Consider the following 17930-nt stretch of genomic DNA (forward strand, 5'->3'; position numbering starts at 1 on the left):
ATTATATTTGTTATAATTAAGTATTTAATAGTTTTTTTTAATAATTATTCTGTTTCTCCAAATGGGCCACTAAAAAATTAATTTGGTTAAAAATATATTTTTCGTGCGTCATATACACAATATATATACATATATAATCGGTTATTATATTTTTATTTTTTGTTGTAATGTGATCAAGCTTAATTTTGTACCAAATTTATACTTTAATTAAAATGAATGAATGGTTGAAATTTTATACATTGTTTTTCATTACTTTTAATGGACCAAAGCTGAACATAAAATAAAAATTGTATCACTTATTTAAATTTGATAACTTTTGAATAAAATTGAAAGTTTATAGTAAAATTCACACCACATTAAGATTAGGGTAAATTAATTGTTGTATTTATTAAATTGGTACAAATAAGAGAGTTAACGGTAACAACCAACGATAATTATGAAGTTTAAACTGATAAAGCTATGTTGTTTTTTCTTATTCAATAGTTCTTATAGACGATATGTTTAGTTGTCCCGAAAATAATAACATATGAAAATTGACATAATAATGTATAAAAATTAAAAAACATATGATATCAACTATAACCTCATTCATATAAATTTAAAATGATGCCAAAAATACACCAACAATATGCTACAAAATACAATTTAACATTTTTTTTTATATATAATGGCACTGATCTCCAAAATCAGAAAGAGAGAGAGGAAAAAAAAAAACAATATAACTTCCTAATCACATAAAAAAATTAAAAAAAAAAACAGAAAATGGAAAGCTAAAAGACCTGGCAGATGAAGGAGTAGATCTTTACAATTATTCTTATTTTAAAGGGAGAAAGAAGATTCCATTACCTAATGCAGAGAATGCCTGGCCGAAGAATGTGCGGGCTCGGAGGCTCAAAATCTAGCATCGGCTAGCAGGCCGACTGCAGCTCCAGCTCATCGCAATCCTGCAATCCCGTCTCATTGCTTTTTTAATGAGATCGTCCAGAGAAGATCGGTGTCCGATTGCACTCTTACTTTCTCTCCTTTAACTTTATTTGATGAGCTAATTAGTCCACCAAACTTCATCTCTGTGTCGGCTGGAATGAATCCAACGTTAACCAAAAACAAAATCATCAGAGCTTATGCTCAGAGATAACAATATCATACCATTGTGGAGGTTCGTAATTCCCCAGACTTAAAATATGACACAGCTAGTCATTCACTGATAAGGCAAGAGGGGAACAATTTGAAAGTGCGATATCGAAAGTACTTACTCAAATCCCATTGGAGACCATTGGTTGTAGTGCTTCCAGAAGGCATCCCAATTGGAATGAGACCGCAATGCGGACCCTCAACGGATGAGTCAACATGGATTTCATGGTGATGAGTCCTTGGCAGAAGATGAACAAGACAATCATCAGACAGAAGGATTATGCGCGTAGTTGAGAAACGGCATAGTACATTGATGTTTCCTATCTCGTGATCGAATCGTCCACCTAGAGCTCCGGCAACAAGTATACACAGCTGAAAATGAACAGCTCAACATTATAATTCCAATCTGAAAAGTCAGAGCACAGAACAAAGTGTAGTAATTGAATCATTGAACGTAAACAGCCAAACGAAGTCCAACCTACATTAGACTCCTCCAGATTTGGCATAGACTGAAGAATATATGCAACACATTTATGTAGGTCTGTGGTATCCTCATCTTCAGATTCATCAAATATCTTGGTCCCCTGCACCATGTGAATATGGATATCTCGAGCCAGTAATGCATACATGATAACAAGTAATGCCAGAATTTCAGCGACACATAGGAATGGAAAAATTACACCCTTGATGCAGAAAGAGCCATCAGTGGGATAGTCCAGTACGAACAGAATAAGAACTATCTGTGGTCTCAAAATAGATGGCAAAATCCAGGAAAAATCCAAGGACTCATTTGATAACCATTTAGTTATTGAAGATTAAACGTATAAATACTACTTCAACCTATAGGTTTCTTTGTTTTACCATCTATCTTTACAAAAAGCTTTCAAAATCTAAGTCAAATTTAGAAAGCAAAAAAAAAAACTAGTTACTAAAAACTAGTTTTTATTTTTAGAATTTGGTTAAGAATCTAAATGTTTCCCCAAGAACGATAAAAACTATCGTAAAGAAACTGAGAGAAAACAAGATGAAAGAAAAACTATTTATCAAATGAGTCCTAAACTCTTTCAAGGGAGAAAGGGAAAAAATGACATACTTGCTTAGCATAAAAATCCAGTACTTCTGTCCGAATTGAATCCATGTCTCCACTAATAACATCTGGCTTGTGGCTGGCAAATAAAAGAAAAAAATCAATAGATAGTATCGAAGTATAGTCACAGCCACCAAAACACAAGATATATAATCCTAGAATAGTTTATTCGTTTCGTAACAATAATACCAACTATCATGAAATGCTCGAGAACGGAATGTACACATCAAACCCAATAAAATAGCTTAAAACGTCTTCTTCAGCCAGCCACTGGTATTTGTTTCTTTTAGTATCAATAGCATAATGTACACATCAAGAATGATGATGGTGTGATTCGTAAAAATTAAGATTACTTTACACATAATCATGAACTACAAGTCCATTATTAACAGTAAAGAACCGACTGGAATAAGAAAAAAAGAACTATAAAACATATAACTTAGGCCCGATTTGATAACCATTTGGTTTTTTAAAAATTAAGCTTATAAACATTATTTCCATCCATACATTTTAGGGGTGTTTTAAAAACCAACTTAAGTTTTGAAAACTAAGAAAATTAGTTTTTAAAATTGTTTTTGCATTTGCAATTTGGTTCAGAAATCAAATGTTTAGTTAGGAAAGATGAACAAAAACGTAATAGTTACCAAATTCTGAAAATTTTCAAAAACTTAATAAGAAACAGTTAACATTTAAAATGAAAGGAACGTTTTGGGAAATTCATCCAAACCACAAGTTAAATTGAAACTTCAAAGCTATAGCCACCAAATTGAATCAAATAATCGGGACTAAAATGGAAATATAACAAACAAAAGAATAATAATAATAAACCCTAAAAGCTTGTCATAACATGGCAGTCGGTACTATATCCAGGCATGGTCCCTGACATCAATAATCTCTCTAGGAAGGTTTGTACGCATTAGCCATCTCAATTTTCAAAACAAACAGAGAACAAAACCCCATGCACGAAACTTGATAACTAAAGAGAGAAACTAAATCACATGAAAAAGAAACTAATAATGGGAGAGAAAGACACTTAGCGAACCTATTACGAACATCCAAAGCGTCTAGATGAGGAAACAGCAGAGGCAATTCATCAAATACGCGATTGGCGCCTCCATCGGCACACAGACGAAGTTGTGCTGCTCTACAACAACAATACACAAATACATATCAACACAAAAATATATTCATCAAAGCCCAGGGAATTTGTAGACTAACCGTGATTCCAGAGCAGGGGAGTGAATTTGGGGAGACGTTGGTTGAGCAGAACAAGAGCGTAGGTTGAAGAACGCCGGTGCTCTGCCGGAAACGAAGAAGAAGGGAGGAGGAATTCTGAAGAGTGGAACAAAACGCTCATGGCGGAAATGCGAGGGATTGGAAAATTTTCTGAATGAAAAATTGAAAAATAGGATTCGATTGGAAAGTGATTGAATATTCAGAGCAAATTACGCGGAGGAAACAAACACTGTAAATCTTGCGGACAGCTGGGCCTTTCCCGCTCTCTGTGATTGGCACGTGCGACTTCTTAGCTAATGGCCATAACCTTTTACTAAATGGGTAATTTTGTTTACTACGTAGCCCTATTTTGGTCATTTTGTCTTCAAATTTTTTTATAAAATATCCAATAGATTTTCTATTTTTATTTTATCTGTGAAAAATTTAAAAATTCTAATAATTAATTATTTATTAAATATAAATTTGAATTTGGCATTATCAATATTTTTATATATGAAAAAAAAAAAAACTCATTTTTAAATTTATTCATTTTAATTTCATGTAAAATTTAAAACGATTAAAATTGAAGATTTAAATATCTCACTTTTAAGATACCAATGTGCCTCGAGGCGATTCAAACTTGCTCAAAAAACGCGTCGATACTCGAGTTATTTGTAGTGCTTGCCCAAACACTCACATGTATATATAGTTCACAACCTCGTAGGGTTCGATACCAGCAACCTACCATTTTACACATAATACGATGACAATCTACGAGGTCGTACCCGACCAAATGTGCATACACATCAACACGAGGTCGCCGAAAGATGGTTATCGGCTCAAGGACAGTTACAAAAATGGCAATTATTACTTTCATTGATTAGTAAAACATATGATGATGATGATGATGTATATACCCAAGTTAACCAGAAGAGCTACACAAAAACAGGTTTTGGTCAAATTACCTAAACAAATTGTTAAATTCCTTCCTACAAAAGCATAGAGAATTAAATAAATGAGAGGGTAAAGGGGTAAAAAAAAACTATATATGATACAATAGCGGCAATGGCAGGTAGAGGACGAGACGAGGGCCAGCGGGTCGTCGTCATCGACATGGATTTCCATACTTCTAATCGATCCCCGATCTTGCACTCTTTCAAGGGGCGGAGACGATTTTGGAAATCAAAGAAATGAAAAGGGTAAGGGCAAGAAGAAACTCTATACAAAGATACAATCACCTCCTCTACTACATGAAGTAGCTTAGCGACATCTTCTTCCTCGACCCGCCTTCTCCGTAGAGGTCGTTCCATTGGAGGAGCTCGTTCATGTTCGTCGACTCCGATGAGACGCTTGCACACACCTAGCAAACAACTCATAAGGTCATGGAAGAAAGAACACTTACACAAGTCATAAAGAAAAACAAACCAACCTGCTCATGTGCAAATCTGAAATCCTCCATTTTTAACGGCCGAACGTCGGTGCTGCTATATAGCGCCGGTATCGGTTTGTTGTCGGTCAACGCAGAGATTCTCTCCTGTAATTCATGAACGGAACTCGAAACACAGATTCTTTACAAGAGATCAAAGAAAACAGAATGAATGATATAAGCTAACCTTCTTCTCCTTGTCCAAAATTTCTCTGATGGGACAGTGTGCAGCGGTGACACACAGATTCTGCAACCAAGGTAAGATTAGCATTTTCTTCATCACCTTTTCAATACAACAAGAACAAGAAATATAACCTTTAAATCACTTCCAGAGTATCCATCAGTCATATTGGCAAGTGCCGGTAAATCAACATCAGCGGCCAGTTCCTCTTTGGCGAGTATAACTCTCAAGATCTTCTCTCTATTTGGGGCATCTGGCAAGTTCACCATCAATCTACAAACAACAGTCACATATATTCAAGACGAGAAAGATAATGATTAACAACACGGCCCCGAAGCTGGTTTAAAGATATCGATCACCTTCGAGGAAGTCTCCTAATCACGGCCTCGTCAAGATCAAATGGTCTATTGGTTGCAGCAAGTACGAGTACACGTTCTTTATCCTTTGTTCGTAACCCGTCCCAATTCACCATAAATTCATTTTTCATTTTACGCATAGCCTCGTGTTCTCCTGGGTTTTCACGTCTTCCTAACATGCTATCAACCTCGTCAACAAACACAACACTTGGAGCAATTTTACTTGCTAGAGAAAACACAGCCTTTACGTATTTTTCACCCTCGCCGAACCACTGCAAAAGAAACACACACAAAGACAGTGCACAATGTTTACAGAGAGTATCCAAGATTACAGAACTAGAGCCATTACAGAAAGAAGGGGTTTGTTTTTTCGTTCTTTTTTACGACACACGAATAGCCCATTTGTACCTTCGAAGTAATGCTTGACATGGAGATGTTGATAAAGTTCGCACCCGCCTCCGTCGCAACAGCTTTAGCAAGCATTGTTTTTCCAGTACCGGGTGGACCGAAAAGTAAAATACCCTTGCAAGGCTGTGACGAACGACCAACCAATATAAAAGTTTCATAGCCACAGGTCAGCAAACCGTACAATGATCCATATTTGTGAAAACAGGAAAAAAAGAGTGCAAACCTTCGTTAACTGCCCTTTGCAAAACAATTCAGGTCTTTGTAGAGGAAGCATCACCAATTCCTTCAACGTGTCCTTCACGTTTTCTAAAGCACCAATGTCTTCAAAAGTAACACCGATGTCACCCGGTGGAATAACATCGGCGAGAAGTTTCTTTTCAAACTCATTCTCCGTGACGACATCCTAAAATTGTTCAAACACACTTAAATTTAGACTTAAGAACTCATTCTCCGTGTCGAAAGATCCGATGTTCAACAAGATTACCTTGAGCGACTTCTTCAAGCTCTTGTTCTCGCTCTGAAGACCATGCCAAATGTTCAACCCATACTCGATGCTGCAGCATAAAACAAACGGAACCACTATGAACACGATAAAATAATGCAAAGCTTCGTTTTCTTAGTGATAGTTTGTTACAACAATCCGATGAGGCCAAGAAAAAGTAGACGACCTTTCTGTAGAAAGGATGAGTTTGGCATCCTTAACCAACACTTCAGAAGAACGCATGAAATGATTACTCAAAGCCCAGCCTACAACTTTCTCAACAGCTGTTAAGAGAAATACAAGATCAGTTTCAACTTTTAAGTTGCACCCAGTAACCATAAAAATGCGTTTACGAAAGTTTTCCGGGTATACGAACTTTCAAGTGTTAGTGCTTGATCTTTGGTGCAGAGAGTGTCGAGGTTAGGGCAATCCAAACCGATCCGATTGAGAACCTGAAACCACATTAAATCCATGAATAAGAAAAGCAAAAAAGAGAATTTAGAAGCATGATCACGCAGCACTCACCAAGCGGATGCTGACAATATTTGCCTGTGTTTTCAAGGTTTCGGTATCACGTTCCAATTGTTGCTTCCACTCTGAAAGTAAGGCCTCATCCTAACAACATTCCAAAAAAATCGTGCTGAATTCAATAGACAAAAGCATAGTAAGACAACCGAACCAGAAACAAGATCATAGTACCTGTGGAAGTAATATGGTCACTTTGTTCGGGAAGAGTCGACTAAGTTGTTTCGTTGCTTTTGGAGTTTCTTTGTTCCTATCATGCAATCTCCCAAAATTATCCTGAATACAGAAACGTTATAGATACTATTGAATTCATAGGAGGTAAAGAAACACCACAAGACTATTGAACAAAAGAAAAAAAGGACGGTCGGAGTTAACATACCGGAAAAGCAAGATCAAGCAACGCGGTTTGGTTGCTTCCAAACTTGGTAAATAGAAGACCACCAGGATGGGACTGAAAATATACGGTCAGGTAGAAGAGGAATTAAAACAAACCGAACATACTCTTAACGGAATAAAGGGGGGAGGAGGCAAGAAAAATGCTCGGCTGACCTTTTCTTTACGATTATCCATATGGGTGTGGGAGCCAAGAACAACAACATTTCCTGGCAAATTTTCAAGCCTACCCTTTAGAATAGAGTAAGCATCTGAGTGTCCCACCATTGCCTTTTCTATGTCTTTGACAAACAATATTAATGGGCTGTTTCTACTCTCATTTGAGACAACCTACATGGCCAGTATTGCAGTGAGTACCAATAGAAACAGAAACATAGCTCCATAGCACAGTTTAGGGTAATGAGTACCTCAAAAACTTCATCAATTGCAAGTTTATCATTATCATCACCTCCAGGACCATCCAAGCGCAGTAGATGATTAGCTGCAATGTCGGTTTAGAACAATCATAACATGAGCAGAGTTCTAGCCATAACATAAATAAAAATTGCAGATGGAACCCAAACAAGAAAAAACAAGTAGGGAAGAATAACCAGAACAAAAGAAGCCATGATCTTCTTCACAAAGGCCACCTAGATCGTTACCGTCTGGAATTGATTTGTCAAACCTCACCCCTATTTTCGAGGATCCATTCTCTTCAAAAGCAAGGACAACTTTCCCCCGACAACCATAAGACGGTCCCCTGCTTAAAAAAGAAATGAGAACGGAAACTAAAACTAAAAGAATAAAAGGAAAAAAGAACCTGCACATAATTATGAATGGCTGTTAAACAGCAAAGAGGTCTTTACATACGACACAAATACGAGATATCTGAAGATCATTTCTACAACACCTTTTCTATGCATGGAAAAATGATGGCAGGAAAAAAATAGCCTAAAAAAGGAGCAGAAATTTACAGAAATAACAACTAATTACTTCTAAAAACCTACAACACAACAATTATCCAAAGCTTTCAGATCATCAGACACCAAAATACAGTGCAGGTGGAGGAATTACCTTAGAGGACAACTTTGAAGAGGAGGTGAAAGTGCAGAAGATAAGGTACCAACAAATTTAACTTTGTCACCTACAAATTAATGAGAGGTTCGTAAGATCGTGGGTATGACAGGTGGGAGACGGGGGATGAACCAGTGATGGCAGCAACCACATCACATAGTAACTAAAAAGAAGATACCTGTCTTAAAAGCAGTGGTCTTTGACGAAGCCGTGGATGTTTCTTGTTTCGGCAAAGCCTGTGAGCTTAAGGTAGATCCACCTGCAATATCAGCCTCAACACTGGAAGTTGGTTTTTTGTTCTGTGAGGCTGCTGCTGCTGCAGCAGCAGCAGCAGCAACCTGAACAGCTCTTTTAGCAAAAACAGATGTCCGTTCAGCCCTCAAACTATCTTTTACAATATCAGCATCCTTGGGGGTCGGTGCCTGAATTCATTGACAAACTTTAGTGACACAACCTGATGAAGGCATGTTAGCAAGGGTTCAAACACAAACATGAAATGAACAACCAAGCCTGGGATTTACATGTCAAAGTGCTTTAAAACTCAGACAATCAAAAATGGGGTTTACATGTAGTTTACCACTGGTTCACAAGATTACACAATTTAATCTCACCTCTTTCACACTTGAAGATTCTTTACAAGTTTATGAAATTCATAACGGAACAGATAAATGACGTTTCAAGAAAGTTAATGATCGAAGGTAAAAATTTGAATCTTACGCCAGGCAAAAGAAGAGAATCCACAATCAGTAATCTAGCTCCAAAATGCCGAGCAAGTGCCTTCGTCAAAGTCTCCTGGTATATTTCTGAACCTGTAAGCATTCAAGTAATAAACAACCAATGTCAAGTAAACAAATCAGATGGAAAAAAAGAAATTAGACTACAGTTTAAGGAAGAAAAGCTGTGCCAACCTGCAGGTCCAGACAAGAGGATACGTGGGCTCGAAATAGGAAGGTCTGAAGCATGCTTTACAAATTTATTACACTTCAAGTGAATGAACATGGATGCAATAAGAACATTTTTTGTGGTATCACTGAAAAAAGATGTAGAGTCACATAAAGATTTAGAACATATCGCAGTCCGTATATACTTCAACACAAAATTTAATAGAGTTCTAGATTGTTATATTCAATATGTTAAATGTGCTTTTGACTAATAAAAAAAATGTCATCTTTTTACCATGTTGACCTACATATCAATGAGTATTTTTTAAAATTTCAGAAAATAAAACACTTAAATAGTGCCATTACTTTGTTCCTGCAATTTTCTAAATATATTCACCTTAGATAATATGGGAAACTCTCAAAAGAAACATCAATACTGTCAGGTTTAAGAATGCCTTGTTGTAGTCTTTCTTTAAATGCTTGACGTCGAGTTGACATCGGCATAGCAGGAGGGTTAAAATCCTTAAAGAGATTCCCTATATCCCTTTGTTCATCAAGAATCTTGGAAATGCTGCCACTTAAATTAAAATCGGGAGATGCCGAACCAGCTAGCATTTGTAAAAGAGGCCGTAATTCATGAGTCGCCCCAGGGACCTCACCAATTTCTGAATCATTACAAGCATCTAGTCCAAGCCTATCAAGACTCGGGCTTTCAGTTGCAGAATGAGGACTCGGATCGATACTTTTCTCCATAGATGCCTCACCATTTATATCATTGTTATTAGTACTACCATCTTTCAAATTAATGTCTGGATTCTGATTATCTGACACTCCACAAACAGAGGGTAACTCCACATCTTCATTGGATTTAGCAGATGGGGAAAGCAGAGACAAATCTTTCTGAATATTTGAAAAAGATGCCAATATGGATGCGCCAGTGACAGCTGAGGCATCCCCAGACCTTCCTTCAAAATGAATGCCCTTAACAGGAGCACTATGGGTTTCTAAAATGTTCACAGAAGGCAGACCAGAAACAGCAAAATCATCACTAGTGAGCTGCTGAAATATCTGAGGGTTACGTTAAGGAATTTATTACCGATATGCGCTGTTGCATGTAAGTAAGGAAAACCAATGTTAGAAGAAAGAAGAAACAAAAAAAAAGTACACTTGCCAATAAGGTTATATTGCAACATTCCAAAAGGATACATAAGCATGTTTTCCAGAGGAAGTGAAGACGACCTCGTCGCCTCCATTTAAAACTACGCTTGAATTTTTTTGAAAAATCTTGCCATTAACAATGACAGCACCTTTGCCTCCCGTGATTTCAAGTAAAGCAATAGAAGAGTTCCCACGCTGTTGCAATATAAATGACAGAATGAGAAGTAAAATAAAGTACAACAACGCATTCCAGACAAAGGAAAGAAAACAAATTAAGTGAAAGAAATCTAATTTCTCTAACCTTGATGTGCCTCAGCTTACACAGTGTTGTACTAACAGATGGATCTTTAAGCCATAAATTACACTGACGACTTTGACCAACAGTGAACAGAGTGCCACAAATAACCAAGTGTGGATTCTGCAGAAGCATAATCAAAGAGTCAGGTGAGAGTAATTAATCTCAATATTTGAAGTCATTAAACCAAAAGGGGCTACGAAAGCATATCATAGATGAAGATTTTAGTGGAGAGGTTGATTGCCAAATCAGAAGCCACACCTTTATAGTTAGTCTCAAGAGCAAAAGGATAATATTACATTAGTTACCATCCTAGGTGGAAAACAACCCAAAATAAAATAATAAATTTAACCCCTCCTTGTCAAAATTACAAATTTATCATGGTTAGAAAAGACGTTCCCAATTGATGAGGGATGTAGAACGATAGGAAGTAAAATATTAGACCGTTTACACCAACATGGTTGAAGAGTTTTGTATAAGTCTTGTGTTTTTTCCGCAAATATTCTTTATTTTCTTTATTTCCACAAATTCCAAAACAAAGCCATGATAATGTTTTTCCAAAGTAAGGCTTTTGCATTCTTGAAATGGTGGTACGTTAAGATCATGTCCAATAGATCCTTTACCTCCCTAGGAGATGTGAGATGTCATTCGAATATATTGAGAATCATTATCCAGAAATTTTGGACGTATGTACCTTGCATAAATTAGTGGAAAATATTGAGAATCGTAATCCATAAATTTTGGGTGTATGTACCTTGAATAAATAAGTGGGTTTGTGACGGGTTTCCTTTCGCATAATGGACACCAATTTAGAGAAAGAGTAATGTGAACCATTCTTCTTCTTTTTTTTTTTTTTCCTTTTTTCCTTTTTTCTTTTTGTTGAAGATTTTCACTTGTACTAATGACTTTATGCATTATTTCCCAAAAGAAGAACTTCAACTTTTTAGGGTGGCGTCCTTTTTCGTACCGTCTTTGTCAACGTGGGATTTATTACTTCTACTTTTTCTCCATGTCCATCCTCAAGGATTTTGTTGAGTCTTCAGAAGACTCAGTCAGCATTAGGGAGAGCCAAGTCAACGAGTCTCCTTCGTTTGACAATACCACTGAGGTAAGGTCAAGCCTTAATTTGGCCCATTTCATTGCTTCGTTATCCTTTAAATTCCTACCAAGCTTCAATATTCCCCATTTCTTTGATCATGGTTTTTTGGTTATGAGAGAGCCTGTACAAAAGTGGATAATGCAGGGCTAGCATTGTGTTTTCAATCAATGGGTCGGTCCAGAATGATGTGCTTCCTCCATCACCCACCCTATGGCGAATTCGGTTGGTGATGAGGTTTTGATGTTTCTTTATATACTTCCCAGACGGAAGGGGGAAGGGGGGTGATTTTTGTCTGATGTAGGAGTATATTTAGCCTTTATAAGATTTCTCCCCAAGGCATTTTCTTCATGATGCATATCTCCATATCCATTTTGCGAGGAGAGTTTTGTTCTTCATCCTTTTCTGTTGAGAGGTTTATAATATTCCACCAAACACGATGTGGGCTATCTTTCCACAAAGAGTTCCTGGATTATCTTTTTTATATCTGAAGCCACATTTTGTGGCATTTTGAACCGAGACAGGTGGTAAATGGAAATGTTGGATAATATGGTTTGTATTTGGGTCTTCCCCCTTTTGAAGTATAACATGATGACCATGTTAACCGCCTTTTGTCTATTTTTTCAATAATAGTCTTCCAAAAGGAAAAAAAATTGTGGTTTCCTTTTAAGGGTAATCCTAGGTACATATTCAGTCATTCTCCTCTTTTACAACCATATATGCTAGCAAATTCTTCAATAATTTCTGTGCTAATATTGATGCCCATAATCCCCTTGTCAAAGACCTCGTGTGGCATAAATCTTTCCTCTCAGTCCCCCATTGATGATGATGGAGAAATTGGTGGATGAGATGCATCCTTTTACCCACCTCCACCATTTTGAGCCAAAGCCTTTTGCCACAAGAATGTTTTCGAAGAAAGTCCAATCAACCTTATCGAACACACCTTTTCCAAGTCAAATTTGATGACTACACCTTTTTGCTTCTTTCTTTTCCATTCATCTATGAGTTCATTTACCATGAAGGATGCATCAAGAACTTGTCGCCCCTCTACAAAAGCTACTTGTTGCTCGGTAATTGTGAAAGGGTGACGTTCTGATAATATCTTTGCCATGATTTTATATAGTTCGGTCGTAAGGCTTATGAGAAGAAAATCTACAACGGTGCAAAAGCATTCCAGTTTCTTTGAGATCAAACAGATGTATGTTTCGTTTAGGTTGTCATTGATAACTCCATTTTGAAAAAGTCTTGGAACACTCTCATGCTATCGGTTCTCATAAAGTTCCAAAATTTTGAAAAAATTCTAAGGTAAAACCATCCAATTCTTGAGTTTTGTCAAAACTCAAATGCTGAATCGCCTTCCCCACCTCTTCTTCAATGAAAACATCCTTGAGGGAGGAAGCTTGTTGTTGATCAATAGGACTCAAGTCAAGATCATGGAGAAATTCAAAGAACGCATCGTCCTTCATATATAAGGACGTGTAAAAAAAGACACAAATTTCGAGATAATTTCATCTTCATTTACTAAACTTCTACCTTGTGTCGATAGAATTTCCATGATGGTACTCTTTAATTTCTTTGTAGCCATGTACAATGGAAAATTTTGCAGTTTATGCCACCCTCCTCTAGCCACCGTTTCTTACATTTTTGTCTCCAAGATTGCTCTTCCTTTGCTGCCAACAAAATAAGTTCGGCTTTCCGAGCTTTTTTTTATGTGAGTTGAACTAGTGTAATAGAGTCTGTTTCCTCCATTTGATCAAGGAGAACAATTTCAGTAAGCATTTGGTTTCTTCTTGTGAAAATACAACCAAAAACCTCCTTGTTCCATTTCTTTAAGACTTCTTTTAGTCTTTTAAGTTTGTTCGTGAAACCATGCCCCGACCATCCACAAAAGGACATATTCTTCCACCAGTATTCTCCCATTGGAAAAATATAAGAATGGTTCAGCCACATATTCCCAAAGCGGAAGGGCGAAGGGGCCCACTTACAACAACCCATGGAAAGTAGGATGGGATAATGATCAGATGTAGATCTATTCAGTCTTTGAACACCAGCGCTAATGAATATTTCAAGTACGCCTTTTGTGGCTAGAAATCTGTCGATGAGTGTCAAGGTGAGTGGAGATCTGTTGTTTGACCACGTATAGAGACCATTACTGAGGGGAAGATCAATGAGTTCAGCTTCTCTTATGAAATTGTTTTAGTGTCTCATGCCTCCGATGACTTATCCACTGAATTTTCGTGTGCCATCGGGAGATATTGAAGTCACCAACCAAAAGCCAATTCTCTATACATAGGCAAGATAGGTCCAGTAATTCCTGCAAGAAGAAAGGTCTTTCTTGATATCTACCGGGGCTATAGATCCTTGTTATCCAAAAACTATAAGTATCGGCCAAGGTAATATGTATGGTTAAGGTGTATAAGCCTTTGGTGACTTCAGAAATTATCAGAGTTGGGTCATTCCACATAATTAAGATCCACGGTGTACTTGAGGCATCCAAAGCTAACCAACCAATATGTATGGCACTCCAAAAAGATTTATCCATCCCGTGATCAACATGTATTTGAGGAAGGCTCTCTTTTGCCAAACTCCCAAGCTTTTAACATTCCAAGAGATAATAATCATGAGACGTAATGACCACCCAATTGTGACTTGTTCGATTTCTCATAATTGATGTTTGAAAGGAGGCGATCAATCTCTATAGTCAATTAACTCAGTTTCTTGGCCATAGTAGGAATAGCCATGATACACATGCGGTGTTCTTCTAGCCATGTTACCAAGGTTAATGATCATCAAAAGTTTGGGGGAGGCCTTTTCTCAGGCTCGGGAAGGGATCAGTCTTACACACCTACTATCCCTACTTACGATTAAATTTAACTTCTTTGAATGTCGGGTAAATATAGGTCCCACAAATAGTAAATACTCCAATTAAGAACGCCACTTTCAAACCTCCTCGAAGGCTGGAACACCCTAAGTTGTTCCAAAGAAGCTAGACTCCTTGTTGTCATCTTTATTCGAACGACTCCACCACTTGCACAGCCTTCCTTCTCTAATTCAAACGTCAAGTATAAAAGTCCACAACAAAAAGTATAGAAAAATCTAAATGATTCCTCGAACATCAACTTGAATCTACTACACAGTTTCATAGGATATCTATACTAAATCATCATTGTCAAAAGAACCTGTGAATTACTTCCTTAGCCATTCCTTCCACTCTTGCAACTTGTTAAAGAAAACGTTCCATTCGTCAAAATTTTATTGGTATATTTTAGCCACACGACTTATTAGTCAAAACCTTTCAACCCCATCAAAGCATGTAGGTAAAGGTAATCAAACGTCCCGGCTCCGTTCATTTCATTTCACATTGCCAATGAAGCAAACCAAAATTGATAGTTCATATGGAAAACCCTGATAAACTTTGAGGAAGGTAAAAAAAGAAATAACATGTAATTGAGAAAGAGGAACAATAGAGGCAACTCTCCTGCTGCGCAGCAATTCACAACTTAGCTGATGGTATAAGACACCAAGACAAACAATTGCAAAAAACATAGGACACACAAACCAGACATGCAGATGTTTCAAACAACTACTGTTAAAAGATGACAAGCTAAGAACAAACAATTTTATAGCAAGAGTCTACCTGAGAGCACTGGGAAAGAAGTTTTCCCCACGCAGGCTTCGAATTGGACTTCGTCATCCTCGTCGTGCGCTTCTTGGTGCGATTGAGCAGGGTAGCCACAACCGCCTTAGATTTCTCGGCATCGGCTGTAACATCACCTAAATTCCATACGAATTGTGAAATTGATCAAAATCCAATTCAAACCCAATATCCCCAATAGATTCAACATCAAACACCTAGGTCCAACCAATCAAACTACATGCATAAGACAACAAATTGGGAAGGCACCTAAAGGTAGCGGCGTCATGATAGCCTCGCCTTCTGCTTGAAGATCGTGCGAATCCTCAGGAACAGCCTCATCACATACGTTGTTGACCTTCAACGAATCAGTATCGAACGGATCAGCTGGTTGTATGACTGGGTCTACAGGTTCAACCCCAGATTCCTCAACTGGAATCAAAGGCTCAACAGGCGGTGCGCTCTGAACATCCTCCGTAGACGACGATGCCTCAATAACCTACCGTTAAAACAACAACGGATCAAAAACCCACAAAACCAAACCCCACACCTAAATCCCAACCAAAAACCCACCAAGAAACAATCGAAAAAAACACGAATCAGTGGCATGCAAAACCCAAGACCCAAGAACAGAGAGACATCAGAAGAAAGTACCTTAGATCTTTTGGAATTTGGAGTACCAGAAGGAGGGGGAGAGCCATGGGATGAAGAAAGAGAACGTTTGGATAAAGAACTACGCCTTGTTTCAACCATGGTGATAGAACAGACGTGAAAACTTAGATGGGTATGTAAATTGATCGCTGTTTCTTCCTTGTTCTTCCCTCTCCGATTAAGAACGACTTCTGGGTGTCGATAAAAAGAAGAAAAAGAATGAAAAACTGTAAGAGAGGACCGGGAAGAGGAAGGGAAGATGATGGTAGAGATCAGTTAAGTAGGCGTCTGGATTCTTACAAATATTTTATTCACCTCATGAGAAGAAGAATGATTAAAAGGGAGATGGAAAAAAGGGGTGTATGTGGAGGGGGTGGGGAGTTGGAAGGGGATTGTTTGGTTGGGCTCTAAATTATAATTGTGGCCGATCGGCGAAGTTGGATGGATTTATTAGCATCGACTTTGGTTGGTGTGTCTCAAATTTCAATGGACCAAATAAATATTAAATCCTTTCTATTTAATGTTCTAATCAAATTACTCACTTTTAATCAGCTAAACAATGCTCAAATTGGTAAATAGTATTTTTATAGTTAATATTTGTATTTTATTTTTTAATTATGAACGTTTTGGTCAACGATATCATAATTTGACTAGTTGAAACAGTTAGTTTGATTATGCTTTAGCTATATACTCGAATCAAAAAGTTTGAGATTCTAATGTTTACTCCACATGTTGAATTCAAAAGCAATAAATAGTCAACGCCCAGTAAAGCTAGATGTATTTCGTAAGATTCAATGACCCAACAACTCAAATTACCCTACTCATATGCCATAAGAGCTGGATTGGGTTGGGTCGACTTACATTTTTTGTTTTTTTTCAACTATTTTTGTTGGATCAATCAAACCAACCTGAAAAATAGGGTTCACAACTCAATCAATCCTACCCGACATTTAAGATTGTTGTGAAGATTGTGAACATTTGACGTTTATAAAAAAATGTTAGTGACTCGTGAAAAGTTGATATTTGAGTTTTCTAAAATGTTACTGTAATATGTATTATGGATCAGTGTAATTATTTTAAATAATATAAAGTAACGATTCAACTTAGTCATTGAGGATGATGACTGGTTTAAGGGGGGGAGAATGTCATAACTTAACTTTGGAGAGAGTATGTTGTGACTTTCACACTGTGACAAAGAGAAGCGTGCACCTTTAAGTGGCGCGTGATAATCCAACCTAACCCAACTTGAAAATAAATGATTAATAATTAAATTTTAATTAAATAAATAAATTAATCGTTAACAATAGATAAGAATGTTATCGATGGTGTTGATATTTATTTATATGCTTTTTATGTCCAACATTTATTGCTACATCTCTTCAATGACTATTATTGGAGGATTTCTATAGTCTAAATATATAAACATTGATGATATCAAATAATATAAATTATAACTAATCTAATTTTTTAAGAAAAATAAATAAATAATTTACTATCCAAAATTGAACGCAATTAAAAAGCAAAATATTATATTCGTTAAGATTTGGCCCGGACGATATATTGCACGTGGTTATTAATTTTATATTTTTATTTTTAAATGACTATATTCAATATAAAAATAAGCAAAAATAAAATAAATAATTATATATAGTAACGTGTACTTTAATTACTAATTTTAGTTTATAGTGTTAAACATAGAATAGATTATTTTAAGATAATCTACTGATTTTCTGGTTTGTTACCAAATTTATGATTTAATGGTTTGTTACAATGTAATCTTCATTGTACACATGTATAAATACATGAGGTCGTGACTCATATAGGTCATAGTGTCATTCAACCTAACGTGGTATCAGAGTCACGCCATAACTTAGTCATGTCAATAGAATTTTCCTCGAAAGGACTCCAAAAGAAAAGGAGTAGGCATAGTAAAAAACGACTAAGACTCCAAAAGAAAAG

At 36.8% G+C, this 17930-nt stretch overlaps 2 protein-coding genes across 2 annotated transcripts; both read right to left on the bottom strand.

Moving 5' to 3' along the window:
* Window positions 1-629: 629 nt before the first annotated feature.
* LOC111806494 (thiamine pyrophosphokinase 1) lies at window positions 630-3683 on the bottom strand. Its single transcript, XM_023691834.2, has 6 exons — window positions 3437-3683; window positions 3261-3357; window positions 2225-2297; window positions 1614-1715; window positions 1254-1503; window positions 630-1076 (listed from the first exon to the last, which is right to left on the bottom strand). The coding sequence occupies exons 1-6, from the start codon at window positions 3573-3575 to the stop codon at window positions 958-960; spliced, it is 780 nt and encodes a 259-aa protein (XP_023547602.2). The 5' UTR covers window positions 3576-3683; the 3' UTR covers window positions 630-957.
* A 599-nt stretch (window positions 3684-4282) lies between these two features.
* Window positions 4283-16381, bottom strand: LOC111806738 (uncharacterized). The gene is made up of 26 exons (XM_023692175.2): window positions 15975-16381; window positions 15591-15819; window positions 15324-15460; window positions 10597-10713; window positions 10344-10490; window positions 9535-10205; window positions 9165-9286; window positions 8974-9065; window positions 8435-8678; window positions 8257-8326; window positions 7794-7942; window positions 7611-7684; window positions 7360-7533; window positions 7190-7261; window positions 6985-7086; window positions 6811-6900; window positions 6662-6737; window positions 6473-6569; window positions 6289-6358; window positions 6028-6207; window positions 5805-5927; window positions 5400-5668; window positions 5175-5313; window positions 5047-5106; window positions 4863-4967; window positions 4283-4793 (listed from the first exon to the last, which is right to left on the bottom strand). The coding sequence occupies exons 1-26, from the start codon at window positions 16071-16073 to the stop codon at window positions 4680-4682; spliced, it is 3822 nt and encodes a 1273-aa protein (XP_023547943.2). The 5' UTR covers window positions 16074-16381; the 3' UTR covers window positions 4283-4679.
* Window positions 16382-17930: the final 1549 nt, after the last annotated feature.

The sequence above is a fragment of the Cucurbita pepo genome, chromosome 12 (assembly GCF_057944985.1).
Source record: "Cucurbita pepo subsp. pepo isolate OVF chromosome 12, ASM5794498v1, whole genome shotgun sequence".
Taxonomy (NCBI): Eukaryota; Viridiplantae; Streptophyta; class Magnoliopsida; order Cucurbitales; family Cucurbitaceae; genus Cucurbita; species Cucurbita pepo.

Coding starts and splice junctions, on each gene's coding strand:
- LOC111806494 (XM_023691834.2), bottom strand. CDS start 3,575: ATGAGCGTTTTGTTCCACTCTTCAGAATTCCTCCTCCCTTCTTCTTCG. Junction 3,358..3,436: donor TCCCCTGCTCTGGAATCACG/GTTAGTCTACAA, acceptor GTTGTAGAGCAG/CACAACTTCGTCTGTGTGCC. Junction 2,298..3,260: donor GCTTTGGATGTTCGTAATAG/GTTCGCTAAGTG, acceptor TTTATTTGCCAG/CCACAAGCCAGATGTTATTA.
- LOC111806738 (XM_023692175.2), bottom strand. CDS start 16,073: ATGGTTGAAACAAGGCGTAGTTCTTTATCCAAACGTTCTCTTTCTTCA. Junction 7,087..7,189: donor TGCTTGATCTTGCTTTTCCG/GTATGTTAACTC, acceptor TTCTGTATTCAG/GATAATTTTGGGAGATTGCA. Junction 6,208..6,288: donor GCTTGAAGAAGTCGCTCAAG/GTAATCTTGTTG, acceptor GAACAATTTTAG/GATGTCGTCACGGAGAATGA.